The sequence below is a fragment of the Peromyscus maniculatus genome, chromosome 17 (assembly GCF_049852395.1).
Source record: "Peromyscus maniculatus bairdii isolate BWxNUB_F1_BW_parent chromosome 17, HU_Pman_BW_mat_3.1, whole genome shotgun sequence".
NCBI lineage: Eukaryota > Metazoa > Chordata > Mammalia > Rodentia > Cricetidae > Peromyscus > Peromyscus maniculatus.
The window spans coordinates 48,004,889-48,017,820 of record NC_134868.1 but is presented as its reverse complement, the minus strand read 5'-3'; the positions used below and the strand labels follow the sequence as shown (position 1 = coordinate 48,017,820).

The window sequence follows — 12,932 nt, the reverse complement described above, 5'->3', positions numbered from 1 at the left end:
AAAATGTGGGCTTTCTTCTATACCAGCTGGGTTGGTACTAACTTGGGTTACTTTTCCAATATTGGACCCAGGACTCGCTTTTGAAATAAAAGGAGGTTAAAACAATCCATTCTGCAGGGAAACTTGTTCCATTTAGGAAGTAGATAACTCAAAAGCTTTAGGAAGTCCCTGAAACTGACCAGATTCGTTAAATCTCTCCCTTCCATAAAGCCAGCTGAGAGACACTCTCAGACCAGCCAAGTTGCCTGGAAGAAGCAGAGACCAGCCTGTGTGGGAATGGTGTTTCTGAGAAATGCTGTTTAAACTTTGCCTTTAAATTCAAACTGTTATCCAAATACTTTAAGGCCATTTATAAATATGTATTCACTCTGCTTATATATAACTTAATATATATGCAGAATATTGAGCTCTAAATGTATATTAACAGATCTTTGAGAAAAACATTTTAATTCCTGTTACTATGCTTTGGATGTCTCCATGTTCCTTGCTCCCTATGTTTCCTTTGTGACTTTTTTATGGCTCTGACTCAGCAATGCATATATGTGGAAGAGGAAGACCATTTAGTGGGAGCAACGCCCCTTCCCCCCATAGGTTGGAAGCAACATGTGGGTGGTAATAACCGATTGTGGCTGTGTGGGTTGTTCTGTGCCAGTAAGGCCAGAAAAACAATTGTGTCCCTTATGAGACTCCTGTAAAAGATTCAGACAGAAGTTCCTCACTCCTTTTCACTACTGCGCAGAACAAGACAAGCTAAAACTGTTCTGAATAAAGCAGGCTCACTCTTGGGCAAAGGGCATCGAGAATTAGTCCTTCATTAATGAATGTGGCATTGTCACAAGTCTAAGCTGCCTGGAAGAGACGCCCTCTAACCTGTTGAGTTTCTTAGAGGAGCAGTATGCTCCAGGCTTCTAGTCATTGTTAGCTACTGATAGCCACTATTCATATTGTGGTGATATTTGAAGGCCATCCAGCTGTCTTTGAGTTATCATTTCTGTTCCTGTAAATAGCCACTCACCCACAGTCCTGTAGGTGACCACAATAAAACACTGGTCCGCTAAATTGGACTTTGGCAGTATCTATACTTTGATCTGCCATTGATTTCCTACCTGGAGTGTTCAGATCTCCCCAGAAATAGTGTCATATAATACCAAAAAGTAGTACTACCCCAGAGTGGGTGGATCTCCCCACTAATTAGGATAATCCCCTTCAGACATGCCCAAATGCTGACCAAAATCTAGACAAACTCTCACTGAGACGCCTTCCCCAGGTGACTGGAGGCTATATCAACTTGACAATTCAAACTAAGCATCATGGGTAACGTTTGAAGAATTAACCCTATCTAGGGAGGAATCTACCCTGGTCCTGAGGGAAACAGAACTCTGTAATAGCACATGGCCTGGACTCAGTGCCTGGCTTTAGGGGGTCCTGTCACAACTACAAGTCTGTAAGCACAGCGTAGATAGGGTGGGTTACAATGTTGGAATCTTATAAACACTTCCATGTGCAGCTGGCTTGGAGGGTCCAGCACCAAGTTACACTTCCTGAGTGATTGAGTTCACAGGGGCAAAGAAACATGGATGCAATTGTCATAAAACAAAATAGACTCCCATTCTCCGAACAGCTGACAGCCAAGGCCATTCTCCCAAGACAATGTGATAAATGTCTGCTTCTTCTGATGGGAGGAAAGGGTTTTTCATTGGCAAGTGGCCTAAAGAACAAGCTTCCAAAGGCACAACAGTCCAGCAAACTTAAATTCTAATGAAGTCAGAAGTGTATCTCTATTCTCTTTATCTTTCTATATTGGCCCAGAGAAACTGCTCAGTATGTACCCACCTTACCATCATGCTTGAGTGGTGAACGAGGCAGAGCTCCCCAACTAAATTTCTTATGTCTATGTAACTTAGTATTTCCTAGGTAAGCTTATTAGTGAACCTATTTAAATCATAGTTTAATTGATGCCAAAGCTTACTAATATTTCTTTCCATCTTCAGTAATATAGAAATGATTGCCTATTTTAGAAAATATGTCCAATTAATATGTAAAGGTACATAGGAAACATTGAAAATACTTCCAGCAGGCTACTGAAAATAGTGGCTATTCTTCCCTCATTGTTCGATAGTTTTCAATACCAATGTCTCCTTTGAAAAACACCAACACAAAAATGCTACAAATACATCATAGAGCAATACATGTGAAGTATAATACTAGGTGATCTTCCAGGTTATGTGAAATTTGAATGCTTTATGTCAAGGCATAGGGAACAAAAAGCTGTGAAATATATGATTTATGCTCATCAGCCTCGTCTCCCTGCATGACTGATGAACAGCAGAAGTGATTCTCTGGTGTTCCCTGCCACCGGAATGCCTATGGTTACCTGGGCATCGGGATGACCTTTATTGAGCTGGTCCATCTGCCAAATGCGGCTGTAATTTTCTGCTAACACTGGAGTGTCATTTTTCAATTGATAAACTATGTGCTCAAATTTTGCTGAAGATTCCAGTGGTTCAATTCCATAGCTGATGTTTTCCAACTGCAGGAATCCCCTGAATTCACAAACACAATCATTATCAAAACCATGCACGGCACCCCCCTCCCCCTGGCCAAGCTATCATCTGAAATGTGAGAAATAAGAAACCATAGTGAAACAAATGATTTTATGCATTTTTCCCCTGTTTGCTTCTGCGGGCACCACTGTTTTAAAAAATCACCATTATTGGTCTTAATTTTGAAGTATAGCTCAGGGTGGCCTCACACTTTGGATCCTCTTGCCTCAGCTACCAAGTGCTGAGATCACACGCATATCCCGCCCTATGCGGTGCTGCATTCTTTTCAAAAGACGGTATCAGAATTCAAGATATATTGAGGTTCCCGAACAGTGGGACAAAATTAAAGTCCCCTTCCTATGTTTCAGGGAATAAGAGGCATCAGAATAACACACACAAAAAAAACTTCTGTTCTGGTGAGAGGAGAGGGGAACAGAGGAAAAAATGGAATCAGAAAGGAAACTTGGAGCAAAGCACAAAATCATAGGCAACTTCAAGCTTGGCTCTCTGGCGGTGGGCAGTGCCCGGACCCGGAAAGCCCAGCAGGTTAGCACACAATGCTAACATGGCACACACACGTGTCAGCACACAATGCTAACATGGCGCACACACGTGTCAGCACACAATGCAACATGGTGCACACATGTGTGAGCACACAATGCTAACACGGCACACACACGTGTCAGCACACAAAGCTAACATGGCGCACACACGTGTCAGCACACAATGCTAACACGGCGCACACACGTGTCAGCACACAATGCTAACACGGCACACACACGTGTCAGCACACAATGCAACACACGCACACACATGTGAGCACGCAATGCTAACCTGGCGCACACACGTGTCAGCACACAATGCAACACACGCACACACATGTGAGCACGCAATGCTAACTTGGAGCACACACGTGTCAGCACAGAATGCAACACGGTGCATACACATGTGAGCACACAATGTTGACACGGCAAACACACATGTCAGCACACAATGCTAACATGGCGCACACACGTGTCAGCACACAATGCTAACACGGCACACACGTGTCAGCACACAATGCTAACATGGCACACACACACATGTTAGCACACAAAGCTAATAACAGACCAGCAGACCCAGTATGGGAGAAATCCTCCTTTCTTACGAACTTTATATCCAACAAGAAGTACGGCCTGCCAGGGATGACGCCTTCAGATACCAAATTCCTTCTGTCTTTCAGCATCACTGAGGGCTATAACCAGGGACCATCTGGAGAAGGCACTACTGTTGGGGAACCATATTATTATTTGGATCAGGAAACAAGAAAAGGCAGAATTTGAGGCTCCTGAGGACACCTTGCCACAGTGACTGAGCGAAACACAAATATGAGAGACAGTCACAGACAGGAGAGGTTCCGACACAATAGCAAAGGAATTCTACAGATTTGGTACAATCCCTATTTTTAAAAAAATCTAAATTTGGGGGGGAAATTTCTGAGATTCATGGGGAAGGACTAAAGACTCTGATCATCCAAGTAATTGTGAGCAAATCCAGAAATCTTAAAGTATCAAAGTATTGAATTTCAAGTTACACTGCAGAGCTATACTAACAGAACAGCATGCTATTGACAGATGCATAGACCAGTGGGGTAGAACTGAGAACCCAGAAGTAAGTCCATACATCTATAGCCAACTGATTCCTGACAAAGAGGCCAACATCTTAGGCTAGAGGAAAGCCTGACCTCCTTATGAACACTGTTGGGAAAACTAGATATTCACAAGTAGAAGACTAATGTAGATCTCTCTCTATAGAATTCAACAAAAAAAATTGACCAGAGAACTTAACATAAGACCTGAAACTTTGAAAGTACTAGAAGAAAATACAAAGGAGACACTTCAAGAATAGGCATTGACAAAGACTTTGCTTGGAAAATACGAGTATTAAAAGTGAGACAGAATTAAACTAAAAATGTCTGCATAGCAAAGGATCAACAAAACAATAAAATGTCCTACAGACTCTTAGTCATTTATTTGTCCCACATCAGACAAGTACCAAAAAACTCAAAAATTAAGAAAAAAAAGCAGTAACCAAGTCAATAAATGGGAGGGAAAAAAGATAAAAGTCACCACTCAAAATATGTTCAAGTGACCAGTAAATACATGGAAACGTGTTCAAGCTTGTTAGCCTTCAGAGAAATACAAATCAAAAACTACAAGGAATGGTAGGTTAGTGAAGGGGTAGAACACTTGCATGCCAGGCCCAAAACCTTGGTTAGATGCTCAAACTCTGGGAGAAAGAAAGGGAGAAATGTATTGAGATTCCTCCTGGCCCCAGTAAGAATGGCTATGACCCATAAAATCAAAAATAACAAATGCTGGCAGGGATGAGGGAAAAGGAACTTTACACATTGCTGGTAGAGATGTCAATCAGTACAGTCACTATGGAGAACAGTAAGAGTTCCTCAAAAGAAGAAGCAGCAAAGGACCCAACTATTCCATTCCTGGGAAGGTGCCTTCCACTATGGCGACAAAGTACCTGAGAAAATCATAGGCAGTGTCTGAGGTGGGGTTTCTACAGCTGTGAAGGGACACCATGACCACAGCAACTCTTATAAAGGAAAACATTTATTTGGGGCTGGCTTACAGCTTCAGAGGTTTAGATCATTATTATCATGGGTGACGTGGTAGGGTGCAGGCAAACATGGTGCTGGAAAAGTAGCAGACTGTCCTATATCTTGATGTGCAGGCAACAGGAAATGGTCTGAAACACTGGGTATGGCTTGAGCATATATGAGACCTCAAAGCCCGCCTCTACCAGTGACATACTTCCTCCAACAAGACCACGCCTATTCCAACAAGGCCACCCCTCCTAATAGTGCCATTCTTCTTGGGGGCCATTTTTTTTTCAAACCACGACAGATGGGAAAGAGTCATATGTTTCTCATGGTTTCAGAAATGCCAGCTCACGAGCACTTGGCCTGCTTCTGAGCCTGTGGCCAGGTAAAACTTGATGGCTAAAGGAAGCATAAAAGAACAGTTGCTCAGTTCATGTCAGGCAGAACCCAAGGGGCGGGGAACAAGACAGATACTTCAAAGACACATTCCAGTGACCTACTTCCTCCTCCTAAGCCCCTCCTCCTCCGAGGCTATTCCAGTATGAACTCATCATGGATTAATCCTTCAACAAGGTTAGTGTTCTTGTGGTCCGATCATCTCTTCATTGTGACACCACCTGGGGCTAGGCTTTCAACTCATAAGCTTGTGGATAAGTGTCACAAGCAAACCACAGCCCAGAGAAGGAAACAAAGTCAGGGTGTGTAAAGAAAACCATGCTTTGTTACTGCAGCATTATTCACAGTAGCCAAGGCATGGAAATACATGGGTTAGCCTATGTGTCTGCAATGGATGACTGCATAAAAAAAGTAGGAGATCTATACACAGCTGAGTATTACCTGGCCATAAAAATATCATGCCAACTACAGGAAATTGATGGAATTCAATGATAGCACATAAAAGCCAACTATGGAAGAGGCAGAAAGTCAAGTATCAAAGTCTCTTTCAATGTGAGCTAGAAACAAGCTTTAAAGGTGACTGAAATTAGTAAAGAGGCTACAAGGAGAGAGGTTACAAAGAGAAGGAAAAAGTGAAGGAGAAGAGAGGAGCTGGAGAGTAGAAACCATCAAACCACGGTGAGGAGCTGTATGGAAATGTCACCATGACATCTAATGAGACATACAGTTAATGTGTACTCCTATTTATAATCAAAACCACATGTTAAGGAAGGCAAAGTCCCAGAAACTGATAAGAAGTCCATGAAGAATGCTCTGTGGCTACAAGGCTGTGGTAAAGGAAAAAGAATTCAGAACAGACATCCAAAAAGGCACTACCATGAAAAGGAGGTTGTGGAGAACCTCCCTCTCTGTTCTTGAGTCATCTGCCCTTGATAAACTTTCCATGGTTCCCATAGTAACAAAGAAATCACTTATTGCTGTCCTTGGCCACTGAGGGGCCTTCTTTATTAGTTGCCTCATGCATGGCACTAAACTGATACCATATTGAATGGGCCTATTAGATTTAATAACCAATTAAGACCATTTTTCATAGTTGAGATAATGATCAAAAAAATAAATAAATGAAGCACTAGCCTTTAAAGCAGTGGTTCTCACCCTTCCTAATGCTTTGACCTTTGATACAGTTCCTCATGCTTTGATGACCCCAACCATAAAATTATTTTCGTTGTTCCTTCTTAACTATAATTTTGCCACTGTTATGAATCATAATGTAAATATTTTTGGAGACAGAGGTTTGCCAAAGGGCTCACAACCCATAGGTGAGAACCACTACATTAACGTGTTCTAAAGGTCTCATCTTCAAACCATCCCTTCCTGCCCAGCATTCTGGAAACAGCTCCACTCAGGATGCCCTCAGCTGAGTTAGTATGAGTGACAGCTTAGGTTCAGGCATTAACATGAATGAAAGGCCATTGGAAAGGAAACTTTCAGAGTTCCGCTGAAGGTTTCCCTGGATTTGCATCTGCTTGTCATGGTCTCACTCTAAAGCACAGCCCACTGCGTTCACACACAATTGTTCTCTAGGATGCTATTACCTGAGGCCAGAGCAGATGTTAAGTGTGACAGTAGAATTTGGAAATTCATCAACGTATCCTCGGTAATGGCAATGTGTCTGAAAAACAGACCACACAGGTGAGGATACACATTTTTTTAACAACAACAACAAAAAAAAAAAACCTGTGTTATCAAATATTTTAGAAGGCTCATGATAGCAAAAGATTTGAAAATAGTATATCATGAATTGTGTAGAATTTTTAATGCAAGCTCTCAGGAAAGAAGATTTGGGGGCACTCTCTTTACTTATGGGTTTTCTCTGTTTTTATATCTCTTTTCCATGACATGTACATATATAGAAGTCATCCATATAACAGGTCACAGTTCCAAGGAGTGAAACATTTGAATTACTGTCAACATGAGGCTTGGGAAGTAGCGCCATGATAGGGTTTTCCTAGGATGTGCAAAGACCCCAGTTCAGTCTCAGCAAGTAGAAACAATGTCTAAAAGGGAGAAGTAGTCTAATTACACAGTACATCCCTTTCAACAACAAAATATAAGGTAACAAATACTAAGACATTTGATTCTTACCATTAAGTGTGAAGAGTCGGAATACAAAAATCCAGTTTCATTGTATGTGTGAACCAAAAAATCCTGGGATAAGAATGAGCTTCAAAGAAACCAACAGATAGAATTTAAGTCATCATTTAAAACAAATATACACATTAATAAAACAATGTTAAGTGCAATGGATTCATATAAAGCATGATTTCATTATGATAATCTTAGTGTGGTATCATTGGTGATACTATTTAAAAAAATGGTATATGGGCAGAGTCAGGAGAACTCAACACTGGGCCAGCACTGTCAGGTATTTCTGTGTATGACGTCATTGAACAAATACTCACTAGAATGTCTACCACATGGCAGTCCCTCTTCTGGGCCCTGGAATACAGCACTAAACAAAAGACAGTCAGAGTCATATACTGCTCTATGACAATGAACAGGGCCTCGTTACTGTAGGGTGATTAACACAAGTATGTAGGATGCCATGACACAGCTCCTGAAAGAGATGACTAGGCACAAAGAACAAGCCAGACGGACTTGCAGGCAGGGCTGGGATAAAATGAAAGGGTCCTGAGCCAGACATGGGTGTGCATCCACGAAGAGTAGCAATGGGAACTGTGTTTGGAATAGAGTATGAAGTGACGAGACAGTGAGACGGAGTCCCAGAGGGCTGGGGTAAGTGGAGAGGAGCAGAGATTTTAAGAAAGCCAAACTCAATGCTATGTGGAGAACAGTCTGCAAGGCAAATACATGGAAGTTGAGGCTAGTCAGAAGACTAATACCGCCACCCAGGCCATCCCTGAGGGAGTCCTGAATGATGAAAATCATAGTGAAGGCCAATATGGGCTTCAATAACCCACTGGACCTTAGGGAAGGCAGAAGTAAGAGAGATGTCAAGGATATATTTTTCTTCTTTCTTAATCTTTCTTTCTTTCTTTTTAAATTAGAAGATACGACTTGCCATTTACTAAGATAGTTATGAGGAATGCAGATTTGGGAAGAGCATCCGAGGTCCACTTTTAGCAAGTTAGCAACAGGAATTGTAGCAAACATTTGATTATGAAATAAAGTAGTGAATGAGTGCAGCATCCATTGCCATGGGATAAGGTATGGATATCAATTACAAACAGCCAACAGTCAGGAAATACACTGCTAGCCACAAGACTGAACCAAAACACTAGCTGACTGAATCCACATTAGACGTTCATATCGTACCCTCAGATCGGGAAGGTGAGGAAGACTCTGCAAAGGCCAATGCAGAGAGAATGACAAGGTTAGGAACATTGGTAAGAGTCAGACCAGGGCTAGGGGTGGATGATATTCTGGAGTCCAGTGGAGAAAGCATTTTATGGAGAGGACATTAACCAGTTATGCCAAATGCCATCAATTGGTAGAGAATTAATGCCGAAATGAAGACTAGAATGCAACCATGGTATTAAAACAAACAAACAAACCCTGAAGGACAGTGATACTCTTATCAAAATTTCCCGTCAGTTTTAGGGAAGTACATTGTAGAAGAAGGAAAGGCCAGTGTTAGGTCGGCAGACATCATGGATGACAATAACTTTTGTAGCCTTGTTCAGCCACAAAGCAAAAAGATGACAAGCAACAGTTGTCACACATCTTTGTTGATCCCTGAGGCTCCGAAGACACCACCTGATCTTTCTTAGAGTCAATGCTGGGAAAATGTGATGACGGATAGAAAGACTGATTGCTGCTTTGAGCTGTGGGTGGGAACAGAGCTGGACCAAAATTACAGGAGAACTGTTATTTAAGGGCAGGAGCATTACCACACAGCACTGAGATTGCTAAAGCCGACAGGGGAGGTTTTTCATACGTAAAAATATTAAGGAAGGCTGTTTTAAGTCACATAAATAATTAGTGCATCATAAAATTGACCCTACTGGAATTTCCCAACATAGTCACTTGATTACTAACTGTATTTGATCTCAGAAATTCATGCAACTCACCATGCTTGGGTACAAGGAATCCTTAATTGAAGATTTCCAAATACATAATTTATTTCTCAACTTAAAAATGTAAATCTGAAAATCAAATACAAGAGCCTCATAGACCTAATATTCAGGACCTAGCAAATCCTAAACTGAAAAGTTGATTGACCATTATACTGCACTACTGAATTTAAATACTGCACATAAACTTTAAAAGAGCAAAAAACTGGCACAGACATTTACTTTTTGCAAAAGAAAAAATACATCTTACTAGTTTCTGAGATGCAGAGAGTGGGGTTTCCCATCAATTGTAATGACATAAGTCACCTAAAATAGAGGAAATTGACAGATAATTTAGTAATGCAGACATGCAATGGGAGACACTATTGTTCACTCAAGTTAGTGAAAATATCTCAGCACATTAAAAATGAACATATTCTTTATTGCACTAATTAGTAAGGTTTTAGAGTTGGTTGAGTTTGGAAGATTGTGATTTAGTGTGTTGATTGAAATGTTTAAAAAAGAATATATTTTGAAAAAATATAATTTTAGCATTACTGATATTCTATCAATTTCTTTTATCTAGAAAATAAACATTTCTTTTTTTTAAAGCAATCTTTTTTTAGGTTTATTTATTTATTTATGTATATAGTGTTCTGCCAGAAGAGGGCACCAGATCTCATTACATATGATTGTGAGCCACCATATGGTTGCTGGGAATTGAACTCAGGACCTCTGGAAGAGCAGCCAGTGCTGTTAACTTCTGAGCCATCTCTCCGACGAAAATAAATATTTCTAATAAAAATAAATAAGGAATGGTTGAGGGTTTATATTATATACCAAATATAATGAACTAATAAACAATTTATAAATACATGCATATTACATTACTCATCTCAGCTCTCAACATGTAAAACTACAAAGGGGTGGGAAAAAAAAAACCTAAGAGGCTACACAGACAAGAAGCCTGGAGCAATACCGCAGCCCAGGGGTGAGGCTCCAAACATCAGGAACTGAGTAACCACAGTGTTCATCCTCCTCCTCCATGTAATACAAAACCAAGCAAACTGGGGGCGGGGGGAGGCGGTGACTGCAGAGCCGCTGTACATGTCTACAGATGCAGACTCCAACCCAGCAACTCTCTTCTAAGCTAAACCAACAGAACCTGCGAATTTGTAGGAGACACGGGCAGTGTTGCTGATGCCTAGATATACCCAGGACGTTCAAGACCACACAGCTGTAGATCAGAGGCTCATAACCCAGATCTGGCGCAAAGCTGATACCCAGCACCCGCTATGACCCCTGCAAAGTATTACATCACATCCAACACGCTGTTCTAGAATAAATAAAAAAAATCAAGACTGCGGTGATACATCTTATGAAAATATTTCTTACGCTGGAAGAGACAGGCACTTTTGCTGGACCTCACAACTGAGTTAATAATAACTACATCACTTAAGAGCCCCTTAAGTGCCCAATCCTCTGGCTCTTACAATCTTTCCAACCCCTCTTCTGCAATGTCCTCCGAGCCTCAGGTGTGAGAGTGGATGTGGGTTCTCCAAGGCAATCTGGGCTTCAACTTTATAACTTCATGCAATGGCCTCTCTACTAGGCCTCCATTCAGGGACACCCCTGACTCATGCCTGGTCACAGCAGCATTCCTTAGGTTCAGAGACAATTTCCATAACCTGTTTATACTATCCTTAACTCTAGAGCCAGAACCACATGAAGCTGCCAAGTTCTGCCACTTGCCAGAGCTAGAACATGGCCCTCTCAGTCATTTACATCATCACCAGCTTTCTGTTTTCCATGGTTCCCTTCACTGCCTAAACTTGGATGTTCTAAAACTTGCTCAGTAGACCAGGCTGGCCTCAAACTCAGAGAACTGCCAGCCTCTGCTTTCCCAGTGCTGGGATTAAAGGTGTGTACCATCACACCTGGCTCTAAGCTTTTCTTAAATTCCTTTTCACAAGTTGGAAATTTAGCTGGATGAGATCTGCCTGCCTCTGCCTCCTGAGTGCTGGGATTCAAGGTGTGCACCATCACACCCAGCTTAAAGCTTTTCTTTAGTTTCTTTTCATTATAAATCTTCATTAGAGTTACCACCAAAAAAAAAAAAAACAAATAAACAAAAAAACAAACCACATGACAGAATCTATATTAGGCTGTTTTGAAATTTTTCTGCCAACAGAATTAATCCAAAATTCTTTACTTTAGCCTCAGGCAAACTTTTTGGACAAGGGCAAAAAACAACCACTTTCTTCACCAAAATATGGCAGGAATGATCTCTAGGCAACATACTAACATTCTTCTCATCTGAAACCTCTTGAGGTAGCCCCTCACGGTTCATCAAAGCACACTCAGCACCACTGTTTTCCATGCTCCTACTAGTATGGCCCATTAAGCAGTGCTTAAAGTTTTCCTAACCCAAAGTCCCAAGGGTCCTTATTACTCTAAACAAAAGCATGGTCAGGCTTATTACAGCAATACCCCACTTCTGGTACCCCACCATGACCATGGCAACTCTTATAAAGAAAACATTTAACTTGGGTGGTTCACTTATAGTTTCATCATGACAGGGAACATGGAAGTATGCAGGTAGACATGGTACTGGAGCTGAGAGTGCTACATCTTGCAGGTAACAGGAAGTCAACAGACAGTCACACTGGGAGAAGTTTGAGCAAAAGAGACCCCAAAGCCCACCCCCAGAGTGACGCACTTCCTCCAACAAGGCCACGCCTCCTAATAGTGCCACTCCCTTTGGGGGCCATTTTCTTTCAAACTACCACTACCCTTGCTATTTACCTATAAAAACAAACATTTTATACCAGCTCAAGAACACTGCTTGTTGATTTATTTACAATAACTAAAAACTTGGAAGCAACCAGAGTTCACCTCAGAAAGCTGACTGATTAGCAAACTGTGGTCCATCTAAACAATGCAATATTACTTAGCAATAGAAAGAAAGGAGCAATTATGCCACTGAAGGGCAGGATAGAATCTTGAATACATATTCTTAAGTGAAAGAAAGCATCTATACACTGTCTATACACGGCACCAATGTGATTGTAACACATTCAAGGCAAAACTACAAAAACTAAAATGAGATGTGGCCATCAGGGGTTTTGTGTGTGTGTGTGTGTGTGTGTGTACATGATAATTTAGTGTACATATGTGTCATTATGTATCTGTCCAAGTTGGCAGAATGTGTAGCACCGATGGGTTGACACCCACACTCAGGACAGGATGTTCTCTGGCCAGAAGAGACCTGAGGGGTGTACTCTGACGGGAAGACAGCATGGAAATGGCCACAAATCAGAGCTC

General features: G+C 41.4%; 1 protein-coding gene across 5 annotated transcripts in view; it reads right to left on the bottom strand.

Moving 5' to 3' along the window:
* LOC102903725 (disintegrin and metalloproteinase domain-containing protein 18-like) overlaps positions 1–12,932 on the bottom strand; it is a 74,190-nt gene that overhangs the window by 55,564 nt on the left and 5,694 nt on the right. For 3 of the 5 annotated variants that reach the window (XR_006064782.2, XR_013045387.1, XM_016001540.3), the window contains exons 3-6: positions 9,880–9,935; positions 7,681–7,759; positions 7,131–7,207; positions 2,375–2,543 (exon numbers count right to left, since the gene is read on the bottom strand). Coding sequence is in view for 3 of the 5 variants with exons in the window: in XM_016001540.3 (XP_015857026.1) it covers positions 2,375–2,543; positions 7,131–7,207; positions 7,681–7,759; positions 9,880–9,935 (381 nt within the window). In the remaining 2 variants the exon portion in view is untranslated. Of the gene's footprint in view, positions 1–2,374; positions 2,544–7,130; positions 7,208–7,680; positions 7,760–9,626; positions 9,702–9,879; positions 9,936–12,932 lie in introns of all 5 variants that reach the window. The other 2 variants (XM_042262527.2, XM_016001541.3) reach the window with 2 other exon arrangements.